A 27896-nucleotide genomic window follows, 5' to 3' on the forward strand; every position below is an offset into this window, starting at 1 on the left:
ATAGACGATAATTTAAAAAAATGCTCCAATGAGGCCAGAATACCCGTACTGTGCTGGTGATCATATCAAACACTCCTTTTTTCTCCTGCCTGCCATTATTCTGGCAAGCGATGCTTCCGGGGTGGCGGAAGGAACAGCCGCTCCACGCCTGGTGGCCGCACAGCTGCAGTCAATACTAATCAGTGACATTAAAAGACCAGCGCCGTCGTATGCGCGTCGCTGGTTCATTGTTGTTGTCATTCTCATCATTGACTTTCCAGTGCTGTCACCTACCGGTTTATATTTTGTATTATTTTTCCCACAGAGTTTTTCCTCTGTCACTTTTAGTTTTTTCTTGTCCTGTGCAATAAAATTACTTTTATTTTTGCACTTTGCCGCCTTCTCTCTGCACCCTGGGGGTCAACCTCCCGACAGCTTCAACGAATCGTGACACTCTGCTCTATACCGTATTTTCACAACCATAAGGCGCACTTAAAAGTCTTAAATTTTGTCCAAAATGGGCGGGGCGCCTTATAAAGTGTTGCTGTGTGACTTTTATGAGCGCTCTGCTCAACTGAATGGGAGCGTCTCCTGCCGACACGCTGCTTGTATAGAGGAAAGGGACGTGGGCGTGACTGAGAACGCTAAAGGCACGCCCCAGTAGTTATATAAGTACACTAGGTCCCCAACTTACCAACACAATTGGTTCCAGACGACCGTTCTTATGTTGAATTGTTCTTAAGTAGGGGAAAAGGTAATATTACCAATGATATAGGTACTACATGTACGTGTATACATATACAGTATATGTGTATGTATGTAAATATGAGTTTGGATGCAGTAGTAATATTAAACGAGGATAATTAATGAAAAAAACAATAATAAAAGTGATATAATAATACGTAATGATAAATGTTATTTACCTTTGAAGAGGAATGGTCGAGCATATGTCGTTGTGGTGGAGTTGGAGGAGGAGTTATTGAAAAAAAGGACAAATGGTCGTCATTAGACTCTTCTAAAAGAGGTAGTGTTCTATGGGTGGTGTAGAATTAAGGAGGCCTATTAACTCTTCATAAACTTTAATCACACGCTCTGTCCAGGTTGTATAATTTAGCTTTCCATCTTTATCTCCCCAGCGTCTAACTCTTCCTCTGTTGGTCCCATTAGCAGTGTCACAGTGCCCTCTACTGGTCAAGCATGTACAGTAGCAGTATAGATACTGATTGAGCGACTACAAGGCAAAATAAATAAAATATAGACCAGTCGGCTTGTGTTCGTATTCGCGAATGTTCGCTAGTCGGGTGTTCATAAGTTGGGGACCTAGTGTATACTGTATTTTATGAAATGGCGCCATTTATCCATCCGGGCAAGGACTACCGTGGCGCAGCACCATCCGGCGGGTTACAAGGAAAGCTGGCAATCTTCGGCTCCTACTGCAGTAAACACATTGCAGACAAATACTACCCAACTACATCACCAACATGGACGACATGCTGCTCACTTTCGACATCACACACAACGGAGCATGAGAAGTTGGCTTTTACTGTTGTGCTTGGTTGCCATGGTAATGGACAGAAACTGCTACTTGTGGTGGTTTTTAAGAGGAAGAAAAGTTTCCAGCCGGACCAATCAAAGGGGCTGGAAGAACGAGTGGCTGAGTGACGTCTACGGAAAGAGACTGGATGTTTTTTAAACACGCGTCACAAGTGCAGCAAATTAACTTGGAGCTTAACATCATTCCGGGAGGCCTGACGAAGGAACTCCAACCGCTGGACATCGGTGTAAACACGGCGTTTAAAGTGAAGTTCCGAGCGGCGTGGGAGCGATAGATGACAGCTAGTGAACACAGCTTCACTAACACTGGGAGGCAGCGCCGTGCGAGTTTCGCCACTATTTGTGAATGGATGTAAACACGGCGTTTAAAGTGAAGCTGCGAGCGACGTGGGAGCGATGGATGACAGCTAGCGAACACAGCTTCACTAATGGATTGTGGATGCTTGGACTAACGTGTCTGATGCATTGTTGTTCGAGCTTTCACAAAAGCCAGCATCTTTTCTGAGGCGCCGCACGGCAACGACACTGACTGACAATGACGACAGGTGTTTGATGAAGAACTTGCCCCGCTGTTCAGTTGGGATACAAAAGATGAGGACTTTGATGGATTTGTGGATGAGGATTGATAAAAAATAACGTGAGTACATTGTTAAATACTTCAATAAAGTACAACCCAACTCAGTTTTGCTCCTGCTGGCTTTTTAAAAACATACAATAGCATGCATGCTAGCATGTTGTAGCGTCGCTGGGAACACTTCCTGTTCCCCAGCGTGCTTTGCGGTAGTGTCTTCATGCAAATGCTCTCTTAAAGTTACATGTTTGAGCTACATAGTTGTGAGTTATTGTTCTGCAAAAGTAGCGGTAGTGTCTTGTCTGTTTTTGCGTTGCTGTGTGATGTTTTTAGTTGTGCACCATGACTGAGACTGTTGATGACCATCCTGATTTCAAATTGGTTTGAAAAACTGAATGAGAGAATTTATCTAAAGAAATAAAGCATTGTCGCTTCCTCACTGACTTCTGAGCGACACGATACCGTGTATACCTGCGCCCTGTAATACGGTGCGCCTTGTGTATGTGTTAAATACAAAAATAGCACCTGTAACTGAGACTGCGCCTGCTGCTTTATGGCCGTCAAAATACGGTACTCTGGTTCTCCTGGTAGTAGTGATGTGGTATTAGTAATGTCATTATATTTCACGAGGGCAAATCAACAGGTACGGTTGGTCAAATCCTAATTTGTTCCAATCCTTCTTACCGCCAGGTAACTAAATCAAAATTTTAAAAAGTACATATATAAAAGTTAGCGGTACCATATCGGTCTTGACAAGCACAAAGTTATCATAAAGGTATGAAAAAAAAAAGATATGGTGCATGTCTACTTTATAATATTACCAATACTTTATAATAATACTTAAAAGCAGAGTGGAGGATCCAAAAAGGTTTACTAACCGCCTGTTTTGTTTTGGAGATGTCCTCCATTTGAACATGCAAGTCTTCAATCTCCACCTCCATGGCCTTGCGGGCTTTAACTGCTGCAGCACACGTGAACTCAGACTCCTCCAGCTTGAAAAGAATAGAATATATTAAGTAAAAATTCAAAACAGATTATACAGTGGATGGAATACTGGCTCTTGAATGTGTGCTTGCAGATACACTACCGGTCAAAAGTTTTAGAACACCACAATTTTTCCAGTTATTTACTGAAATTCAAGTCATTCAAGTCCAATGAATAGCTTGAAATGGTACAGAGGAAAGTAGATGCCAGAGTTAAAAAAAAAAAGGTAAGGTTACCCAAAACTGAAAAATAATGTGCATTTCAGAATTATACAAATGGCCTGTTTCAGGGACCACAAAATGGGTCAACAATTTAAAGTTGTTCTGCAGAAATGGAAGTTGATCAAGCCTTGGCAGTTGGTGAAACTAAATCCTACAGGTGTTCCAAGTTCTGGAGAACATACTACCTCCTCTGTCTGCACAAAAACAGTGTTCGGAACACACTGAGGTCATTTGAACAGCATTGTACTGGAGAAAGTAGTTTGTTGCTACAGAAATGGCAAGAAAAAATGAACAATGGAAGCAAGACAGACCATCTTAAAACTTTTGACCGGTAGTGTAGATCATCAGTACCTGGTTCTTTAACTGGGCGGTCTCCCTCTTGCTGGGTGCATTGTTCTTGATGTGGTCTAACATGATCTGAGCATCAGCCAGCAAAGTCTTGGTCCTCTTCAGGTCTTTCCTGAGACGTCTCTCGGTCTCAATGTCCCCACTTCTCACCTGGGGGGGGGACGCGGGGAGAATAAAGACAATTGAAGGCTGCGGCATCAATAACAAGTGAACATTTTTAAAGACATGCAGGCAAGCTACAGCTGAGCCAGACCATAAGGAATCCAACGGCACCAAGCTTTCTTTACCTTGTCCTGAGCCGACACCAGCTTTGACTCCAGTTCTCGTTTCTCTTTCAGCACCTTCTGCTTCTCATCATACTCTTCCTCAAGCTGGACCTCCATTTGCTTTAACTAAAAGAGAAACATTTATAGCTATGTGTGCATCATCATACATCAAAGTTCACATTGCAGGGGCGTCCAAACTTTATCCAGCGAAGGCCACATAGTGAAAAATGAAAGGATGCCACTTTGATATTTTGTAAAGCAACACACGCAGATATGCTAACAAGTTATATACATTTCAGGAAAAAACTGAACCTCAACTTCATGGCATAGGTGAAAAAGCACATTATTAGAATCAACTTTGCTCTTTATTCCCCATTTTTGCTGTTGTTTTTTTTAAACATTCAAAATATTTCAACTTTCTTCTTAAATAATCTTTATTCCCATAATATTTTAACTTTATTCCCCATTATAACTTTTCCCCCCCAAAATTACAGCTTTATTTTGTTTTGTTTCTCATGTTACAACGTTTAAATAAGGATGCAAGTTGTATTTTTGACAAAAATGACATTTTCCCTCATATTTTAGAATATTTAATAATAACTATATTTATTATATTTTATTTTAATAGTTTATTCTTGTAACACTGCAACTTTTTCTCTTAATATTTTAGCTTTTTAATAATTATCATAAAATTACTGATTTTTTTTTGCATTTCTGCGGTTTACTATTTCAACTTTCTTTTTGTAAATTTTCATCTCATAATTATGACTTTATTCCCATAATATTTATATAATATATAAATACATAAAACTTTATTTGCATATTATAACTTTTCCCCCCAATATGTACAGCTTTATTTTGTTTTGTTTCTCATAATGTTCTGACTTGTAAATAAGAACGTATTACTTTATTTTTCCCAATATTTTATAATACTATATGATAATAATATTTATACTATTTTATTTTAATGGTTTATTTTTGTAAAATTGCAACATTTTTCTCTTAATATTTTGACATTATTCTTGTAAAACTACATATGTTTTTTTTTTAATTTTCCAACTATTTCAACTTTCTTCTTGTACATTTTCATCTAGTAATTTATTTATTTTTAATTTATTCTCATAATATTTAGATTTTATTCTCTTAACATTATAACTTTTTCCTCAACCTAATTTTCAATAAATTAGCACTTTATTCATTGTTTTGATTCTCATATTACTTTAAACAGATAACGTATTTTTTCTTTAATATTTCTACTTTATGCTATTAAAATGACATTAGTTTTCATCATATTATTATGAGTTTATTCTCATAAAATTGCAACTTTTTTCTCGGTAGAATAAGACTTTTTTTTCCTTTTAATATTTTGACTTTATTCTCATAAAATTACAGCTGTTTTTTCCATTTCATTTTTTTTTATTTTCCAACTATTTCACCTTTTTCTTCTTGTAATTATGACTGTATTTTCATATTTTCACTTTATTTTCATAATACTATACATTTCTTTCCAACCTAATTTTCCAAAAATTACAACTTTATTTGTTTTGTTTGTGTCTCATATTACGACGTTAAAAAAAAAATGTCTCTTTTCTGTAGTTCCACTTTATGCTACTAAAATGACGTTATTTTTCCTCATAAGCTACAGACGTTATTCTTGTAAAATTGCATCTTTTTCTCATTAGATTAACATTTTTGTCTCTCAATATTTTGACTTTATTCTTATAAAATTACTGCTGTGTTTCCATTTTAGCTGCTACTGTTTATTTATTTAAAAAAAAAAAAAATTTTAGAATGTGTGGAAGGCTGCAAATGGCCCCCGGGGCCCACTTTGGACACCAAACATTGGGTTTCAGAAAAAGCCAGACCAGTAAAACAATGAGGGATACACCAGAGACCAAGTGATGCTTTATTTTTCTGAAATATTTTACATGTCAAAGATATGTGATGTTGCATACAGTGATGGACAAAATGATTAGAACACTTGTTTGTTCAGGTTCTTGTTCATTTCAATGCCTGGTGCAAGTAAAGGTACATTTGTTTGGACAAATATAAAGATGACAACAAAAATAGCTCACAAGAGTTGAACCATCAATAGCTATGGAATTGTACTGCCAAAAAACGAAACTCTTATGAGCTCTCTTTACCATCATGATTGTATTTGCCCATATTTTATTTCACTTTTTATGTATGCACCTTCAGTGGCTGGAAATGCTGACTGTTCACTTCAAAAAGCTGCCAGGAACCACCTTACCTTCTTACTGCATGACTGTCTGATTTCCTCAACCTCTTCATCTTTGTTCTCGACATCCTTGGAATGGGTTTGGCGCAAACGCTCCATCTCCATCTCAAGACGTAATTTAGCCTGAAAAGCAGAAACATTTCATGTCTTATTTCAGTGCATTTTTTTAAGAGTATGACCAAAACAGAACTTTAAAAAATAAAAAAACAATGTCAATGTTGAAATGAAAGGTTGAAATGTGGGTTTGGTTTCCTGGCATGACTTGGCTTTTAAGCATCACAAATGTTCAGAGTTTGGAGCTGAGGAAAGTTCAATGTTAGCCTGCTTCATCCATTCCAAAAGCACTTTTCATGTGAGTTTGGGTTGACTGTCCTGTAGCAACTAGGGGTGCAACAGTAAGCCATCCTCACGGTTTGGTGCGTCACTCGGTATTAGATAGATTAGAATTCAGCCATAAATTAGCCCCAACGCTGTATAAGCTGCGGGGTTAAAAGTTTAAGGAAAAAGTAGCAGAATTTACAGTAATAGGTTGTATTCAGCCATGACACAGTGAGCAATTATTCATGATTTTTTGAAAAACCGTGATAGAGTGAGGTTGTGATGTTTGCACCACGATGTAGTGAGGGACGACTTTACATCAAAGATGCAAAAAGTAATCCAACATATGTGAGTACAGAATATTGCATTATATATACAGTAGCACCATGAAAATATCCAAAAAGGTCAGTTAGTATCTAAGAAGGACAATTGTGGATTTACTCATTACAAGTGTTGATTCCAAATCATCACGTCAAACAATGGAATCTAAGCGCAAGTTATCTGGATGTGGTTTGGAAGAGCATCCAAACTGTCAGCCTTAGATGACAGGAGATTCAGGAAGAGGAACCAGCAAGGTTAAATAAAGCCTGCTGTAAAGCGTAACGTGCTGGAACACGTCAACATGTCACTCTCCATTTTGACTTGGCCATGGACTGAGAGGGTGCCGACCAAGAAAGAAGCCCCTTGCTGCAAAATCGACACCTTCAAGCTTGACTGATATTTGAAGGTCCCACACGGACAAGGCGCATGGGTAAATACTCTTCTAAGCTAATGCTGCTTCCTAGCTTCTTGATAGATCAAAGTATGGTTAATAGTTCACTTCTTTGTTCATAGCAACATCTCTACCTGCTCTAACATCTGGATGGTTCCGGCTTGCTCGTCTAGCTCCTCTTCTTGGTCCTTTACCTTGGCCTCCATGTCACGAAGCTGCTTCCTAACCTGCATAATCACAAGCATTTGGGATAAAACATTTTGGGATAAAAAAAATGGTATATTGAGCATTTTTGCTTTACCAGCTCAGATGACGTCCTGAAATGTAACCATAGAAGATGTGTGTAGATACATATCAAACTTTTCCGAGCCAGGGCTGCATTCATACGGTAAAATCAAAGAATACTGTGGCCACTTTCATATTTTACATTTTGTAAAGCAACCCATGTAGATATGCTACCAGGTTGTGTATACAATGTACCTAAATATAGAATCTCATCTCTTTGTGTTATAAGGTGACAAAAGCTTATTATTACTTTTTCTCAACTGCTTCTTTTTCCATTTTTGGTGTTGTTTTTACACTTTACAAATGCTGTATTTCAACACTTATTGTTTTCATAACACAGTGACTTTATTCCCATATTTTGACTTATTCCTGTAATATCACAACTTTTCCCCCAACCTATTTTTTTATTTTATTTTATCCTGTCCAGCCATTAAGGCAGATAGTATTGTTGATCTAAATGCCCTCACGTGTCAACAAATTTGCTCTGCCAGAGAAAAGTGTGAGATACACTTCCCCTGTTGTACAGAATTTATTTGACTTTGAATTTGGAGCGGCCAGATCGGAGCAGGAGGGGATCGAGAAAAAGAGAAAAAAACAGAGCGGGGAATGCGGGGATAAGAGGGGGACAAAAGAGAGAGAGACAAGGACAACAGCAACAACAACAACTGTGACAACAATAACAAAACAACAGAAACAAACAGGACTACATCAGCAAATGTCTGTGACGGCTATAAAGGCCATGACGGAAAGGACAAAATAAAAACAACCACAATGATAATACTGCATTGAGACAGTCATACATATTAGCAGTAATAGTAGTAATGAAATTATTAACTATGATAGTGATGAGAATGACAATAACTGTAATGCACACAATTGTGAAAACTATAATCATATTGCCGACATCACAGTTTTCACTATTTTCTAAAAATGTGTTTGTTTTGTTAATAATATTGCAATAACTATTTTCTCCTGATAGTATTACGCCAGTACACTCATTACATTTTTTTGTAGTGATGTTACAATTTTTTTTATAATAATATTATGACTTTATTCTAACATTTTTCTTTTTTTTTAATTAAATTTATTTAAAAATGAATGCTCTTTTTTCAATTTTTCCTGTTTTTGTTAGTTTTCTCAGTTGTATTTTTAAAATATGTTGAGGGCCGATAAAAAAATTCTTGTAACATTATATATACTGTATCTACAAAGACAATAGAATAATTATGTTTAAAACCTTAGCAAGTGATGCCTCATCCTTGGACTCTTGGGAATTGAGGTCCTGTAGTTCAGCCTCCAGCTGGTCCAACTTTAGTTGGACTGCACAAACCTCCAGGTCCTTGTCCTGTACAACAAAACAATGACCATCAGGAGGTCAAGTGGGCAGCTAATAAATACAATATAATAGAAAGACACTTGCTCAGATAAGGGAGAAGCTACAGGGAGGGTAGAAATAAATATTCTGTTTACATACAATCATCATGACAATGATAGTTGAGCTGCATAAGCAAGGTGCTTCGCATTGCGCCATTGCTGCTGAGGTTGGACGCAGTAAGACAGTCATCTGAAAGTTCTCCAAACACCCTGAGGCTTATGGGACAAAAAAGTCAAGTGGTAGACTCAAAAAACTGTCTACCGGCACTGAGCCGGAGGATCCCATTTACTGTCCGTCAAGTCATGGAACCATCCTGAGCCCAAATGAAGGTTGTTACTGGTGCAGAGTGCAGTCCAATAACCATCACACGCCTTCTGCCAGAGAAGACTTTTAAGAAAAAAAAACCTTGTCTCCTTCAACGCCACAAAATTGCCCATTTAGAATTTGCAGGAGAAAAATTTGAAAAAAATGTAACCTTGATGGTCCTGATGACTTTCAACATTACTGGCATGACAAGGAGATCCCACCTGAGATGTTTTCCACACGGCACAGTGGAGGGGGCGCTATCATGATCCTTCAATGGAACAATGGAGCTTCAGGTTGTGCAGGGTCGTCAAACAGGAGCTGGCTACGTGCAGATGTTGCAGGGGGCATCCCTCATGACTGAAGGCCGTCGTCTGTGTGGTAATGACTGTTTTTTCAACAGGACAACACTGCACTTCACAAAGGGCTTCTTCCAGAGGAACAAGATCACTCTTTTGGACCATCCTGTGTGTTCCCATGATCTAAATCTTCACCACCTAGAGAAACATTCCCACTCGCCTCCTGGAAACACTGGCAACAAGCATGCCTAACAAGAATGCCACAGCTACTCATTACTGACTCCTTTGTTCAACATTTTATTTCAATTTTAGGCGGTGTTCATTTTTTTTTGCTAAACTTTAACCTTTGATCAGCTGATGAACAGCCTATTTCACTTTAATGCTTGTTGGCAATAAATTGTTTACTCAATGCCAATATTGGACGATGATATTGGTCTGACATCCCTACAAATTACTGTAATATTTAAAAAAATATTCTGCCTCTCCTCTGTTTTTAAATAAAGCTACCATAAACATGCACTGTTCATGTCTTTGTAGGGGAGTAACCTTTCAAAATCAACAGGGAATGAAAGAATGGTTTTCCTCACTGTCCATACCTCTAACTGCTGTCTGAGACTGAAAGCCTCTCCAGACAGCATGTCTTTCTCACGGGCCAATTTCTCCTTCAAAGTCTTTTCCCTCTGCACTTCTTCCTGGGCAGCACTCTGCTCACTGTCGAACCTGCACACAAACACCAGCCATTTACAACATCACCACAAAAATGTGTCTTGGCTCAATAAAGGTTGGGAAACACTCTTCTATAAAATGGGTTCTGCACATTATTTAACACACAACGCACGCGCACACAGACAGACACGCTCTTCATTGTCAGCACAGCACAGACTCTAAATCAGGTGACACACACAAAAAAAAAAACGATAAGGCGACTAACTTCCTCTGCTTTTTCTCCAGATCATGGTTGCGGCTCTGTTGGCCCTCCAAGTGGAGTTTAGTGTCCTGCAGTTCGGCAGTGAGTCTCTGCGCTTTCTTCTTGAGCTGCTGAATATTTCGCTGTGCTTCTTCGTTATCATCTTGCAGGTCGCTGATCTGCACAAATCCAATAAAAAGCCAAGATTGAGTTCCTTGCATAATTCAGTATTCTAGATTGGACTAGTGCAATTGGTAAAACAAGAATTATATTGAGGTCAGAAGAGCGAACTTCACGTTATGCTGCCTGATCCATCCCACATCCACCTTGTATGTACAGTAACCACTCGTTTTAATTGGTTCCAGACCCGATCGTGTAAGTGCGTTTCTCCAAAGTAGGATTCCTAATTTATAAATGGAATATTTTCGTACATATGGCATAGAAAACCCGTTTACCACCTTCTAAATACGTTTTTTAACATTATTACAGCCCTCTAGACATGAAGTAACACCACTATAGAAACCTTTACACATCCATTCATTTTCTATGCCCGCTTATCCTCATTAGAGTCGCGGGGGTATGCTGGAGCCTATCCCAGCTGCCTGGATTGGTCGCCAGCCAATCGCAGGGCACCATTCACACTCATACCTTTATAGCTTTTTTAACATTAGAGCCCTCTAGACATGAAATAACACCCCTATATTAACCTTGACACTTGTATTACCCAATATAGAAGACATAATATGAGAAAATAAGACATCTTCAGCAAAGACAACCTGTTTATGACCTTCAAAATACGCATTTTAACATTATTAGAGCTCCCTAGACATGAAATAACACTTAACTATGACCAATTACTATGACCAATTGACATAATTTGCCCAACACTGGTGGTGACTGATGTGGGAATGTGTATTATGATTAAAAGTGAATTTTACTTGTGTATTCTGTATGTTCCCTATGAGAGTCACGTGACACAAAGTAACAAGAACATACACATTTGAGTCATGTTGGAAATACAAATCCACAATACAGCCACATGTTGGCAACAAGCAAAACCTTATTTGTATTGTGCGTTTTGGGCTTTTGTCTGCGTATTACGTTTAGAAAAACAAACAGTAGACTTGTAACAATTAGCTCGCATGGGACAAATTTGGTGCTCACTTTGGGTTTCAAAATAAAAGGTGTAGCGCGTAAGCTATGCTCCGCCTTGGGTTTTCTGACACACATTACATGAAATAAAATGGAACAGCTGAGTAGATGGCAACGTGAATGTGCACGTGGCCATGTTGATTAACACAGGAAGTTGGGAGGATAAAGGGATTGACAGACAAACAGACAGGGGCCGTGTTCACCCACCCTCCTTTCCAGCTGTCGTTTGGTCTGCTGCTCCACTTCCAGCTTGTCATCCAGCTCCTGCTGCAGTCTCTTCTTGGTGAATTCAATTTCTCTGATGGCTCTTTCATACTTCAGCCTCCACTCTCCTCCTGTCACATCGTGTACACAACACACGGCTTCAAAGCCTTTCATTTCTATTTCTCCAGTTACTGATTTCAAAAACACAAGTATGCATGTCCTGCTACGTATCACAGATGCTTTGGGGCGGGGTGCAGCAAAGTAGAACTTGGATTTGTGTTTTTCAGACCACTGTCTCTGAATTTTATACATTGTAACCTCGTTTAGCGTACGCCCTCTGGGTTGTCTGCAGCTGAGGTAGTTCAAACTTGGATTTGGTTTGGGGACCTATTTAGACGTTTGAAGGAAAGCAAGAGCTACGCAATCACTGGGTTGTTGATCGGAGGCAATGTCGCAAACTGACGGCGATGTAATCCATCTGGAGTTTGGCCCTATCGTCGGGGCTTTTCCACATACAGTGGTCCACTGCTTATCGCGGTTAATTGGTTCCAGACTCTACTGCGATAAGTTAATTTCTGCAAAGTAGGATTCAATATAAATAAATTTAATATTTTTGTAGTTAGACCATCAAAAACCTGTTTATGACATTCTAAATATGGTTTTAGCATTATTGGAGCCCTAAACAGGAAATAACACCCATATAGTCATCTTTACATTTGTACTATCCGATATAGTAGATATAATCAGAGGGAAAAAAAAGACATATTAGACATAAATAAGATCAGGCTTTACACTTGTATTAACCCTTTATATTCGACATAATAACAGTAAATAAGCCACTTAAAACATAAATAAAACTCCTGCTCATTTGTGTCACAGTAAATGTTTTCTAGGGGACCTTAGTGACATGCGGACAGATGTGTGGACGGGCAGTGACGTCGAAGATTCAGAGTTGAGTTTTAGATTGTCGTGGGTTATGACCCCAACCGTAGCCCTTGTTATTATTATAATGATTATTATGTTATTATTAATGTGCCTGTTGTGAGATCATTTAAACCTGCAATCCATGCCCTTTCTCGCCATCACGTCTAGTCCTTGCCTCACCAAACACCAACACCTAGTGGCCAATGTAGAATACTACAGTCACAATTAGAATGCTTCTTCTGCCTTGTATTTGTATTTTAGTTAATTTAGTTAGTTAATTTTGCCATTTTTATGCTTGAAAATGCTTAATTTAGCCCAAGAATAAGTACAATTTGCCTAAATATGCATATTTTTAAAACTAATAACAGACTGTATTCAGCCATGATCATTTATTACTGAATTAATTTGTGAAAAACTGCAATAGAGGGAGCGATGTTTGAACTGTGATGCAGCGAGTGATGACCGTATACCGTATTCTTGGGTATATGTTAGACCATGTACTCATGATGACTAGATTGTGTTTCATACACCATTCAACCATGATGTCAACTCTCTTCTTTTACTCTCCCAGACCATGATAGTCTTTTATTCCCTGCCAACCTTGGCATTGAAGTTGCCCATAACAATTTTTCATTGTATGTACTAAGTGCAATTTTTTTTTTTACATTTTGCCCATCATCTACAATCCTTATGTGAGACATGAACAAGTCTTTCTCTTTTCTGTGTGTTCTAAAGATATAAAAACAGTGAAAAAGAGACAGCTAAGAATGTAGACAATAGGATGCACCGATTCCGCCTATAAAGCCTTCTGGAAAAAAAATAGAAAATCCAAAAAGCGCCAACAATGCGCCATTTACATAATGTGACCTGCATATTAACCAAGCTATAGCGACAACGTTATTATAGTTGTTATTAACATTGTTACGCCCAAGAAGTACTTTACTGGCGTAGTGATACCTCGTCACTAGCTACTAGCTTCACCACACACTGGCTCACAACACCTAAGGCCACCACCAAAAGGTATCGCTACATATTGGAGCTGCTGCCACTGCTGCTGTGTTTTCGTTTTGGAGTTTGGAAAAGTTAACGCTAGGTGTAGCGTTCCTTTCTATGTTGCTATGTGAAATCAATGCACCCAGGAAGGAAGTTCCGCTAATGCTTAAAATGACCAAAATATGGCAAAATACTGTAAGTATTACATGTTATCTTGAATGTACCTGTTACTACTTGCTCACAGCATGGATAAAACCATAAAACCTTGTTTTTGGAGGTGTTTTAATAGCAGGCTTTCGAGGTGTCTCCCATTACATGCATTAATTAGCTGCCTCTTTCTAGCTGTTTTTATATCTTTAGAACACACAGAAAAGAGAAAGACGTGTGTTCATGTCTCACATGTGGATTGTGGATGATGGCAAAATGAAAAAAGAAAAGTGTATTTTTCTTTCAACATAAGCAATCCGGACAATATGATTTTCTAGATAACCAACATATAAAAAAAGGCTCCAACGGAGTCTGGGTGATTCCCGCAGACAGTTGGTGTTATTTAGCATGTGTATGTGGGAATGAGTCTCACCTGATTCGTCATCATCCAACTCTCCATTGAGTTCAGAGGCCCTGATGAGACGAGCCTCCATCACTTCCATCTCCATCACCTCCATCTGCTTTTTCATGCTATCAAAGTGGGTCTGATGAATGTGAAAGAAAACCTTCAGTCTTCTTTCCCCATTTTTGCTGTTTTTTTAAAATGATTTGTATTATCTTCATTATTTCAACTTTCATTTATAATAATCTTCGACATTTTCTTTTTGTAATAGTTTGACTTTATTCCCATAATATTGTAATTTTTCCCCAACCTAATTTTCCAGAAATTACAACTTTTGTTTTGTTACTCACAATATTACAACTTTGAAATTATTATTTGTAGTAATTTTTTCTTTAATATTTCAAATCTATTCTACTAAAATGTTATTAGTTTTCCTCATAATATTACAAGTTTATTTTCACAAAATTGCAACTTCTTTTCTGGTAAAAAATCCAACTTTGTTTCTCTTAATATTTTGACTTGATTCTCATAAAATTACATGTTTTTTTCCATTTGGATTGCTGTTTTTTTTTTTTTTTTTAAATTTTCCAACTATTTCAACTTTTTCCTCTAAATGAAATGAAATGAAATAGAAATATGAATTTATTCCCATAACATTTTTTATTTTATTCTTGTAACATTTTAACTTTTTTTATTTGTTTTGTTTGTTTCCCTTAATATTACGACTTTAAAAAGTATGACTTTAAATGTCTTTTAATATATTTTTTAATATTTTTAATATTAATATTAAATATTTCTATTTAATATTTCTACTTTATGCTACTAAAACAACAATATTTTTCCTCACAATATTACATTATTGTCATAAAATTATGACCTTTTCTCTTTAGATTCTCGTTAAATGTGCCGCAAGCCAATAAAAAAAAATAGCTGTGGGCTGCACTTTGACACCCCTATGCTTGATCATCAAAAGTAAAGTAATACTTGTTGATTACACACAAAAAAAAGAACATTTCTTGGAATTTTTGAAAGAATTATGCTCATTCATCTGGAATAACACATGGGTCATACCCGAATGCTGGAAATTAAAAAAAATCAAAGTAATTGATCTCAAAGGTGTTCATAAGGGTTGAGGTCAGGGCTCTGTCTGTCTGAGTCAAACATTTCCAACGTTTGATATTTAGTTTGTTTGCATAGTTTGCATAATTGTCATAATGTCGATGTTGGGGCTCAATTGGTTTTCTTTCATATATGACCGGCGTCATTCTGCTCCATGCATAACATGCTATTGTTACGTACTGTGTTGGGTGTATCTGTGTGTGCATATTTTTTTTTCTTTCCGAAAGGTGACACCAACATCCTTTGGTGAGTGTTGTGTGTTACTTGTGTTCTGTTTGACTTTAGTTGTATAAAACACTGCTTTATTTTTCCACATGCTTGTTTTGTCCCCAGTTACTTGGTGTTTGCATTTCCTTCAGTTCTATCAGTGGCCAACACCATAAAACACATGCAAATGAAAAATGCTGCAATCACAAACTCTGTCATGCTATGCTGTGACACAGGTCTGATATTTTATTGCCATTTATGCATTTGTTTCCTTCTTCCTTCTTGCTGTTTCTTTGTTTTATTTACTGCCTCGATTTTGTTTCTGGCAGATGCCGGCAATCCTTGAGATGTGCTGGGAGAAACATTAAATGCCAGAAAACACACACCAAACCCCAAAACACATGCAGAAATGCTGCAAGCTCATGCAACAAAAGGGAAGTTAGCCATGCCATGGAGAAAGTTACATAAATGGCTACAGCTACATTTTTGTTAAACACTTGGCTGTAAAAATCGGTTGCTCTATAATACCGTAAAATATGACTTCTTAAAGGGTCACTGAAATTATTTATCAACTTTGCTTAAATAGATTATATATAGTTTGTCATTGTGTTCTAAAATGTTTTTGGAAGCGAACGGTACATTGGCAAAAATTACACTTACAGTATATTTTCAGTGTTTATGTGATTACAGCATTTTTAATTTGTTTTTTTTGTATGATAGTGCTTGTGTTTGTGTTTGTGCTTTTGGTTGAATCATGGTACACACATCATGGTACATCCCCGCACATTGGTGTTTAGGCATTTACGGCCCTGCAAATTTGTGGGTTTTTGGTAAAAAAAAAAAATCTTTTTTTTCTTTTTTTCTGCTCGATTTAACATGTGTTATCCTAAATTCTTGTGTCTTACAAAGAGATGTGTGTTTCACCTGCAGGTCCTTCATGTCCTTCTCAAGATGGAGTCTTTGAGAGGTTTCAGTCTCCAGCATCTGAGAGGCCGACTCCCAAGTATTCCGCTCATCAGTCAACTCCGATGACAGCTCGGTGATCTGCTCGCACAGCAAGATTCAAAAGCATGACATCTGCATTAGAGATGTGCATGTGGCATAGTACAGCTACAGTGTATGACAGAAGAATATTTTTATTCTGACTGCAAAAATACCAAACAGATTACTAAAAAAATAAAGCACACAAATCAGCGTGTGTGATGCATGCATTATTGGGAACTAATGTTTGACAATGGCACATGTGCAGTGACGGAAACTATTTGAAAGTGCAGCATCCTAGCCTTTCCATCACACTTCAAATGTGTTTTCTTTTCCTCTTGCAAACCTACCCTGCTCTCAAGGCGGTCGCTGTTGAGTCTTAGTTCATTCCTTTCTTTCTCCACCTTCTCCAGCTTTTGCTTCAGCTGCTGGATCTCTTCCTAGAAAGGAAGCACAAATATGATGAGAAGGTCTCATTCCGGAAGCAAAACATAAAACTCCGGGACGTCTTGATTCTTACATCCTTGCCACGGATTTGTTCCTCAGTGAGTTGGACCTCAATCAGAGGTCTGACTGTTGTGAAAAGTTTCCACCACGGCCAATCTTTGACGCCACGATTCTTCTTAATGTTCTTCTGGATACAACGGATGGCCAGATCCTGGATCTGTCAGAGATGCGTACAAAGCATTCAACTCTTACTTAAAGTTAAAATGTTTTATGTTCAGGTGGTATTAGACAGTTTGTAGATAGTATTAAACAACCTGTTATTAATGTCGAAATAATTTGTTTCCCCATAATACAAGGGTGTCCACATTTTTTCCATTGAGGGCTGCATACTGAAAAATCAAAGAATGGATGGGCCACTTTAATAGTTTACATTTTCTAAATCCATGTAGGTACGCTAAGAAGTGATATATACTTCAAGAAAAAGCTGCATCTCAGATTTATGATATATATGAAAAAGATACTATTGCTGTCAACTTTTTCTTCTTACATTACATTTTTTTGCCTACAATTTGAATAAAAAATTGGTAAAATTGGTAAAATGACCACCTTTTTTCCCCCAGTAACTTTTTTCTAGTAATATGACTTTCCTCTTTTAATATCATAACTTTTCCTCAACCTATTTTTACAAAATTTGCAACTTCATTCTTTGTTTTGCCTCTCATAATCCATCCATCCATTTTCTATACCACATCTCCTCATTAGGGTCGCGGGGGCATGCTGGAGCCTATCCCAGCTGACTTCGGACAACAAGCGGGGTACACCCTGGACTGGTCGCCAGCCAATCGCAGGGCACATATAGACAAACAACCATTCACACTCACATTCATACCTATGGACAATTTAGAGTCTCCAATTAACCTAAAATGCATGTTTTTGGAATGTGGGAGGAAACCAGAGTACCCGGAGAAAACCCACGCACGCACGGGGAGAACATGCAAACTCCACACAGAAATGCCCAAGGGAGAATCGAACCCAGGTCTCTGTGACTGTGTGGCACAACATGATAACCACTAGACCGTGCGGCCCGCCTCTCATAATGTTATGACATTAGAAAATAAAATATATTCTTTTTATCTAATATTTCAACTTTATGCTTCTAAAAATGACTTGTTTTTCCTTTATATTATGATTTAATTATCATTAAATTAGGACTTTTGTCTGTAAGATGACAATTTTATTCTCCTAATATTTGAACTTTATTCTTAGAAAATTAATAGTTTTTTTTTTTTCATTTTTGTTGTTGTTTTCTTGTTTAATTGTATTTTTAAACTGTGCGGTAAGCAGAAAATGGCCCCCAGGCCACACTTTGGACACCACTGCTATAATGCATACTGTAATTAAAATATTCATTGAAAATTATCTACCAACACAAAGTTTCCAAACAATTTCCTTCATTTCATCTTTATAGAAATTTTGAGAAATTCATTAACCTCATCATCACATCATAGTTCATTTCTTTACTTGAGGGTCTCTGAGCTTCAGATTGGAGGCATCTAAAATACAGTTATTGGCACGTATTACAACAGAGGGAACTTTGAACACGCTACTGATGTGTTACCTTTCTCTTTTTGAATGCTTGTCTGGCCAAATATCCCCTGCAGGCAGCCTGGAACAGAGAGATGTTCCTTCTCGTCTGAACCACCCTCTGCTCTTCCAGCCTAGACAACATCCCTGCTCTGAAGAACACCTGAGGTATAAATAAATAAATAAATAAATAAAAATCAGACAGGTAAGCCACACAAAACAAAAGCCAAGATTGTGTTCACCACAAAGAAGAAAGATCTACATTACAACTAAGTAATTCTCCTTCACCACTAATTCTACAATGCTTAAATCAAAGTTGGTATCTTAAAACAGCCTAAAATTGTTGGCCAGTGTGTATTCAATGACCTTTCACGCAGGGCCATGTAGGTTTGGATTTTTTTTTATCCCTTAATAATAAAATATATAATAAAACATTTCATTAAAAACAATTCAGTTGTGTTGTCATTGGCTAATATTTACATTTGTTTGTTGATCTAAAACATTTAAGTGTGACAAACACGCAAAAAAATAAGAAATCGGGAAGAGGGCAAACACTTCACACGATTGCATAGTTAAAGAAAAAGGTGCATCTCAGCTTTGTCATAAAGTTGATAAAGCTTATTATTTGTATCAACTTCACTCTTTTTTCCATTTCTGCTGTTGTTGTTTATTTACATTTTCCAAATATTTCAACTTTCTACTTACCAGTACATAATCTTAATCAAAGAAAAAATCATATCATAACTTTATTCCCATAAATAACTTTTCCCCAACCTAATTTTCCTAAAACTACAACTTCATTTTGTTTTGCTTGTTTCTCATAATATTTCGACTTAAAAAAAAACATTACAACTTTAAAAGTCTTTTTTCTTTCATATTTCAACTTTATGCTACTAAAATGACATTATTTTTCCTCCTAATATTGCAACCTTATTCCTGTAAAAATACAACTTTTTCTCATTAGGTTACAACCTTTGTCTCTTATTATTCTGACATGTTGTAAAATTACTACTGTTTTTCCATTTCTGCTGTTGTGTTATTTTTTTATGTGCAGTGGGCCAATAAAAAAAAACACCTGTGGCTTATGACCAAATAATGACAGCAGATTGTGATGCTCAAAGAAGCTGCGACAAACCCCAGAGCTACATATCCAATTCCATACTGGTCTCAGATACTCAGATCAAATAAAATTACTAAATGCTAAACATGAAGAGACAGCACAATCATTGAGAGTCATGCGATGGGCGTCATAAAGAAGAAGCAAAGGGAGGTGACATAAAATAAACAATGAAAATATGCTTGATAAACTAAGTATGTGCCTTCCTACACTCACTCTGCTTAGTCCCATGTGGTAGCTGCTCTTCTCCAAATCCAAACACTCCAGCAATTCCTCCACCGCCTGCGAAGCAAAAACATCAAAGGAAACTCTTAATACAGTCACTTTATTTAGCTTTGCTTTTTGCCATAAGAAACACTACAACAGTAGACTTATGTAAACGTACTGCCCTTTCAAAGGGTTCAAATTCCCAAAGTATCATTAATACGACATACATACACACACACACACACACACACACACACGCACACATGCATGCACACACATGCATGCATGCACACACACACGCATGCATGCACACACACACGCATGCATGCACACACACACGCACACAAACACATATACACACACGTACAGTATATACCAGGGGTCTCAAACTCAATTTCACTGGGGGCCAGTGGAGGCAGAGTCTGGGTGAGGCTGGGCCACATCAATTATTGGGAGTAGGGCTGGGAATCTCAGGGTACCTCACGATACGATACAATTTACAATACATCCATGTGATATCACCACTGTTAGTTCAGTGTTGGTGTTTACTTGCCCCTGTAAGTATGTAAGTAACACTGAGCTTGCCCCGATGTTGCGGGCTGCAGTTACACTACTCTTTGATGTCCAGTAGCGGGCCGCAACATACGATTTGGGGCCGCGAGTTTGAGACCCCTGGTATATACAGTATATAACTTCTTAGCATATCAACATGTGTTGCTTTACAAAATATCACAAAGTGGCAAAGTTGCATCTTTTCATTTTTCACTATGTGGCCCTCGCTGGAAAAACGTTTGCGCTTTTCTTTCTATTCGTTATGTTTCCTTTCATGTTTGGTATGTGGAACTCACGCGTGATTAATAAATAATAAATGTGAGACAAGCGCCTGTGTAAGACTCACGCGCTTCTCATCTGTCACAATGTAGTGACGGCCATGCTTCTTGGTCAAATGTGGCGCCAGGACATCAAAACGCCTTTGGAACTCAGAGAACACCATATTGTCTGGATATCCTGTAAACATGTTGGGAAAACACAAAAAGAGACTGCTTTATTTCTCCAGGTATAACGTATTTACATGGCACGTACATGCTGAAAATAAACGTGACGTGTGAGTTGGGCGGCAGACTTGGGTGGAGGGTTACCGTTTGATTCCTGCTACATATTTATATACACTGTACATTTGCAAATCATGCTGTTTTGTCCCTGAATACAGCATATTATTAGTAATAAAATATGCATATTCAAGCAAATTTGATATATTTCTGGACTAAATTAATAATTTTCAAGCATAAAAATGGCTAAGTAAAGTAAAATACAAACGGCATTCAAAAAACACATTCAAAGACGCTGATGTAGTATGTAGTACACTAGTCACGAAGTGTCAGTAATGTCACTGTAATATTGGGTGAGCCACACAAACAACAGACTAGTTTGCCCAACAACATGCTCAGTTCCTCTAGCACCGAAACACATTTACAGCAACACACGAGCACAAGTCTTATTTATTTATTTTCTCTTATAATATCTACTATACCTAGTGAGGAGAAGCAGTATAGAAAATGGATGGATGGATGTCTACTATATTGGGTAATAGGAGTGTAAAGGTGACTATAGGGGTGATATTTCATATCTAGAGGGCTCTAAAATGTTCGATGGTGGCAAACAGGTTTTTTATGCTCCAATTATGAAAATATTCTGTTTATAAAAAAGGAATCCTACTCTGCGGAAATTCATTTATCACAGTCGAGTCTGGAACCAATTCACCGCGATAAACGAGGGATTACTGTATATTTATTTTGGAAGCAATTGTCAACAGCTAGCAAGTAAATTTGATGACGGTGTTATGTTTATACATACGGCAATAAACAATTACTTGCTTGATTAATAAATGATCAAATACAAATAAACTGAGTCGATATTGAAAGAGTGAAAGAAAATACATTTCTGGAGATCATAATAGAGGAAAAAATGAGTTGGAAATCTCATATTAAATATATACAACAAAATATGGCAAGAAATACTTCAATACTGAATAAGGCAAAACATGTTCTTGATCAAAAATCACTCCACACTCTTTACTGTTCCTTAGTATTACCATATCCAACTTATTGTGTGTAGATATGGGCAATAATTATAAAAGCAATCTTTACTCACTCACTGTACTGCAAAAGAGATCGGTGAGGATAATTCATAATGACGAGTATAGAGAACATACAAACCCTTAATTTTTTAAATCACAGATATTAAAATTTGCTGATTTAGTACATTTTCAAACTACTAAAATAATGCATAAAGTTAACAATAATTTGTTACCCAAAAACGTCAAAGTATTTCTCTATAAGAGAGGAGAAATATGATCTTAGAGGAAAATTAAACTTAAACACTTATATGCGAGAACAACGCTGAAAACCCACAGCATTTCCGTATGTGGAATTAAATTATGGAATGGATTGAGTAAGGAACTCAAACAATGTACAGAGATGAGCAAATTCAAAAAACAATACAAGCAGTTGATGTTTGCTAAATACAAGGCAGAAGAGTCTTGATCATTACAATAATTGTTCTGTCATGCTTGTTTTTTTATTATTTATTATCACACTGATTATTATATCAAAAATATGACATGGAATGCAGGAAGTGAATAATATGTACTGTACAAGATGTGGAACGGATGGGAGGTAGGATTAAATAAGCTTTGCTTCTTCCTACTCCTTTTGGACATGTGGAACTGTCAAAGAATGATTCATGAGATGTATTCCATTGTAACCTTCATGTTCAAATAAACTAAACCAAACCAAACCAAATGAGATCTCAATAACTTCAGCTTTGTTTGATGGTGTTTGACGTGAGGTGGTCACATTTAGATGTGCAGAATTGTTCCCCACACTAAATATCCCAATCGGTTTCACCCTTAGTTATGTTATTCCCAATTATTATTATTCTATTTTTAATGATCTTGTCTTATATTTTCCCCACTTGTTTCTAAAAAGACTTGGACAAAGGGTGGTGAGATTGAGATGCATCAGAGTGTCAGAAGAGAATTACCTTGTCTGTAGATGCGCAATGCATCCAGCACTTTGGATCCTCGGAGCTGAGCTCTGAGAAGACCCACATCCAAAGTCATGAGGCCTGAATCTGCACTGTCTCCCAGCGGAACACTTGATTCACTCCCCCCACCCACTGCCTCCACTTTGGGCAGCAGGCAGTGGACAAAATGGACCTTGGAGCGGCGCACCATGTCAATGAGGGCATCCTTGGAGAAGAAGATGGTTTTAACTCGATTTGGAGATACAAAACAACAGCATCACTTCAAACTACCCAAACTGCGCCATTCGTACCAATGGACCTCCTTCACACTGAGCATTCGTGCTACAGCCCCGTTGCTTGTTCCATAACTGCCATTTCCCTGACTTTGTGGATTAGCTCCAGTCTTGTTTTGAGTGGTTGGTGCAAGGTGGCGGCTGTCATTACTTACTAGTGAGTGGAGCTATCACTGCTTTATCTTTATTCCGAACACAAATGTAGTCGCAAGTGAGCGAGTGGGCTATGGGCTTGACTTTTGGATTATTTTGAGTCTTTGTATTTTATTTCTGTTATCATTTGTGGTGTTTATATTTAAGTACCTGCGAGAAGCAACAGCATTGTCATCCTATGCCTTGGCTAGTTTGCGCAAGTCTTCCAATTGTGCCAAATGACGGAATGGTGGCGTGCTTGGACACCAACCTTTTTGAGCCCAAGATCCCTGGTCTCGGCCGTGAACCTGCTCAAGATCTACCCTCCTATTTATAGCTTGGCTGTTGGTGTCAACATTTCAGCCTTTTCCGATTGCGCCTTTTGCTGTATTTTAAACACTTTTGTCGTTTTTTAAATGTTATTTTGTTTCTGCAGAGATGCACTGACAAATGAACCATGGCCCCAAGCCGCACTTTGGCCAACCCTACATTTGTGGATCTTTATCAGGGTCGAGCTCGTGGCGTCAGCTCAGCAATCTCGACTTGTTGGCTCGGTGTCGTGGGCGAGCGGGCACATGGGTTGAGGAGAGCGAGATTGGTCAATGCGTTACAACAGTCGGCCGCAGCTCAAAGGTGTTTTGTAGGTGCACGTCCATATATTATAATTGTGCCTTCATTTTGAGGTAGCAAAGGCAGACTTCGAGCCACATTAATGCACAATAACTACTGTTGTGTGCTCAGGCACATCAACCCCCCCCCCAGTAAATACTGTAGAGTAATTGCTGCCTTTTATAATAAAATAAACCATAGTTGTTCATATGTATAAAGTAATCTTCTTTAAAATTTGAAGTAAAAGTAGAAACTGGCCAACTTTTGTCGGAGTATTTCCATAATATTTTGACTTTGTTCATATAACTTTTTCCCCAATCACATTTTCCAAAAACTACAACTTTTGTTTTGTGTGTTTGTCACAATATTAGGACTTTTAAATTATTATTTGCACTTGTTTTTCTTTATTATTTCAACTCTTTGCAACTTCAATTATTATTTTTCCATGTAATATTATGAGTTTATTTTCATAAAATTGTGACTTTTTTCTTGTTAAACTTGTGACTTTTTTCTCTTAATATTTAGATTTTATTGTCGTGCAGTTACATGTTTTTTTTTCTATTTTTGCAGGGTTTTTTTAAATTTATTTTTCAACTACTTCAACTTTGTTCTTGTAAATTTTATTCTCATAATTATGACTTCATTGTCATAATAGTTTGACTTTGTTCTTGTAACTTTTACCACAACCTAATTTTCCAAAAATTAGAACTTTAGCTGTTAGTTTGTTTAGTTTAGACTAAATAAAAAAAATTACGACTTTAAACATCTTTTTTTTTTTTTTATATTTCAATTATATGCTACTAAAATTACATTATTTTTCAAAATAAATTTAGGCTTTTTCTCATTAGATAATTTTTTTCTTTTAATATTTTGACTTTATTCTTGTACAATTACTGCTGATTTTTCTCCCAACATAGACTCACATGTTAGCATTGGTCACTTGTTATTTTTCTTTCTTTCTTTTTTTTGGGGGATTCTGGGGTTTCTTGCGGTGGCTAGTGTAATGTAGCGTTCTTATAGAGTAGAGAAATCTGTACTTACCACCTGAAGTTTGACCTGAATACACAAGCTCTTCTTCTTGACAGCAGCCACACCCGTGGTGAAGGTCTTCCTCATGCTGGTGGCCCGTCGCAGGGCAAGCTGAGAGCTGCCCTCCAGACCAGCAATGGAGCCTGACAGCACGGTGGCCCCGCTGGCTCGGCCCATGAACAACCCGCTGATGTTCTTCCTATGGTGTCAGATGGTTGAAGTCATGTATTGCACATACAACACAAATGAGTCTCTGGCTTAAGCTAATATTTACAGGACAAAAATAAGGCTGCAAGCATCAACAGGCAGATATGCTAAGAAGTTATGTATATTTCAAGAAAAAACTGCATCTTTGCAACTTTGTCATACAGGTGAAAAAGCCTATTATCAACTTCACTTTGTGCTCTTTTTCCCCCTTTTTGCTGTTATTTTTTGTGGCATTTTCCAAATATAAAAAATTCTCCTCGTATTTTATTTGTATTTTTAGTCCCATAATATTTTGACCTTATTGCCGTTATATTGTGACCTTTTCCCCAACCTAATTTCCCCCAAATTATATCTTTATTCTTTGTTTTGTTTGTTTCTCATAATATTATGACTTAAATATTAAATATTTTCTTTAATATTTCAACTCTATGCTACTAAAATTACATTATTTTCCCTCATAAATTATTCTCATAGATTATTCTCATACATTTTTTGTCGTTAGAATACTTTTTTCTCTCAATACTTTGATTTTATACTTGTAAGATTACAGCTGTTTTTTCCAATTCTGCTTTTGTTGTTGTTATTTTTTTTTTATTTTCCAACTATTTAAATTTTCTTTTCGTAATTATGACTTGATTCCCATAATATTTGGACATTATTACATAACATTGTAACTTGAACAACATGTACTGTACAAGATGTAGATTGGAAGGGGGGTAGGATTAAATAAGCTTTGCTTCTTCCTACTCCTTTTGGACATGTGGAACTGTCCAAGAATGATTCATGAGATGTATTCCATTGTAACCTTCATGTTCAAATAAACTAAACCAAACCAAACCAAACCAAACCAAACTTTTTCCACAATCTAATTCTCCAAAAATTACAACTTTATTCTTTGTCTTGTTTGTTTCTCGTAATATTATGACTTTAAAAAAAATTCTTTTTTCTATAATATTTCAACTCTGAGCTACTAAAGTGATGTTATTGTTCCCCGTATTACATTATTCTCATACAATCACATTCCACCGACCTCACGCTCCAACCTTCCCTCACTTGTGAACAAGACTCTGAGATACATGAACTCCTCAACTGCGGCAAGACCTCACTCCCAACCCGGAGGGTGCAAACCACCCTATTCCGACTGAGAACCATGGTCTCGGATTTGGAGGTGCTGAGTCTTATCCCAGAAGCTCCACACTCAGCTGCAAACCGCCCCAGTAAACGCCGAAGCCCACAGGAGGCCATCAGGACCATATCGTCTGCGAATAGCAGAGATGAGATCCTAAGGCTACCAAACTGGACTCACTCGACGCCTTGGCTTTGCCTACAAATTCTGTCCATGAAAATTATGAACACCATCGGTGACAAAGGGCAGCCTTGGCGCAGGCTAATAATGTTCACCGGAAACAGGCACGACTTACTGCTGGCAGTGCGAGCCAGCCTCCTGCTCCCGTTGGACAAGGACCGAATGGCATGTTTAAGTTTTCTTGTTAAATTATATTATTAGAATGGGCTGCCGGCCAAAAAAAAAAAACAAACATGAAAGTTCCAGTCTTAAGTCATAGCTTTAGTATGAGAAGGTCTTACTTTTGGGAGTCTTGCAGCAGAGTGGCTGCGTTCTGGGCGGCAGGGTTATGCTTGGCATGGCTCAGCCAGCCCTGGGTGTCGTACTCCACCCAGTCCGTCCCGTGGCTGTGACCCAGAAGGAAGAGGTCGGGTTTCTGTCCTCGCAGCAGCAGATTGGCTCCTGACACACAAAGTCATTTCATTATTCCCTTGAAAATATATACAGTATGGAAAAGAAATGTGTTGACTGGTGTTGGGACGAGTGTGACATTTTTCATCTTTCCTATGATTTCCTGGGACTTTTCTTGAGCTTTTATAGTGCTCTGTCGTGGCCACCAGGCAGTTAGACAAGAGGTACTCACCTTTCCGTTCTCCTTGTCCAGAGCCGTAGTAGCTGAAGAGCCTCTCCAACATAGTTTCCTCCGACCCTGCAGGATGACCTGCCTCCTCTTCCATCAGCCACAGAAGGCCTCGGGCTTCATCGGTCCTTGCCAGAGTACGAACCTGAAATGAAAAAAAAGAAAAGAAAACCTTAAATTCATACTAGACTCACCACAAGAACAGTTTTGCTGCGTAATATTGTAATTAATGTTCAAATGAATCAGCTGGTATAGTTGAATGCGCTAAGAAGCGTCAAGAGAACTAATGACTTATTCAACAAAGGAAGTGATTCGTATTTTAAATATTTAACCTATTACCTATTTGAAGAGAAAAACAATTACAGCATGTCACAAAAGTGGGTACACCCGTCCCTCACTACTTTGCGGTTCGAACATCACGCCCTCACTCTATCGTGGTTTTTCAAAAATTTATGAAATGGCTAACTATGGCTTATTATTATTTAAAAAAAAATAGTCATATGAAGCAAACTGTATGTATTCTTGGCCTAAATTAAGCATTTTTCAAGCATAAAAACGGTTGAATGAACTCATCTACATTGATGAGCTGTAGTCTACACTGGCCACTAGGTGTCACTAGTAACATATCGCTGTCAACCATTATTGCAGGTTTGATTTATCTCACAGTGAAAATAATAATGACGACAATAATAATAATCATCATGATAAACATAACAATAACACAGGGTACTGTTGTGGTCATATTCCAGCTGAAACTCAACTCTGAATCACCGACGTCACCTCCTGTCCACACGTCTGGAAGACATTTAATGAAACAAACGAGCACAAGTC

The 27896-nt window shown here is 37.6% G+C and overlaps 1 protein-coding gene across 8 annotated transcripts in view; it reads right to left on the reverse strand.

Moving 5' to 3' along the window:
- myo18ab (myosin XVIIIA b) overlaps positions 1 to 27896 on the reverse strand; it is a 92222-nt gene that overhangs the window by 20441 nt on the left and 43885 nt on the right. For all 8 annotated transcript variants that reach the window (XM_054794676.1, XM_054794675.1, XM_054794677.1 and 5 more), the window contains 20 exons: positions 27069 to 27210; positions 26728 to 26887; positions 24946 to 25132; positions 22889 to 23096; positions 20745 to 20854; positions 19856 to 19921; positions 18557 to 18685; positions 17012 to 17155; positions 16842 to 16931; positions 16435 to 16554; positions 14215 to 14326; positions 11721 to 11848; positions 10386 to 10540; positions 10051 to 10174; positions 8715 to 8822; positions 7327 to 7419; positions 6175 to 6285; positions 3945 to 4049; positions 3661 to 3807; positions 2983 to 3096 (listed from right to left, as the gene is read on the reverse strand). In XM_054794676.1, the coding sequence (XP_054650651.1) occupies positions 2983 to 3096; positions 3661 to 3807; positions 3945 to 4049; positions 6175 to 6285; positions 7327 to 7419; positions 8715 to 8822; positions 10051 to 10174; positions 10386 to 10540; positions 11721 to 11848; positions 14215 to 14326; positions 16435 to 16554; positions 16842 to 16931; positions 17012 to 17155; positions 18557 to 18685; positions 19856 to 19921; positions 20745 to 20854; positions 22889 to 23096; positions 24946 to 25132; positions 26728 to 26887; positions 27069 to 27210 (2553 nt within the window). The remainder of the gene's footprint in view (positions 1 to 2982; positions 3097 to 3660; positions 3808 to 3944; positions 4050 to 6174; positions 6286 to 7326; positions 7420 to 8714; positions 8823 to 10050; positions 10175 to 10385; positions 10541 to 11720; positions 11849 to 14214; positions 14327 to 16434; positions 16555 to 16841; positions 16932 to 17011; positions 17156 to 18556; positions 18686 to 19855; positions 19922 to 20744; positions 20855 to 22888; positions 23097 to 24945; positions 25133 to 26727; positions 26888 to 27068; positions 27211 to 27896) is intronic.

Source organism: Dunckerocampus dactyliophorus, chromosome 12 (assembly GCF_027744805.1).
Source record: "Dunckerocampus dactyliophorus isolate RoL2022-P2 chromosome 12, RoL_Ddac_1.1, whole genome shotgun sequence".
NCBI classification, from domain to species: Eukaryota; Metazoa; Chordata; class Actinopteri; order Syngnathiformes; family Syngnathidae; genus Dunckerocampus; species Dunckerocampus dactyliophorus.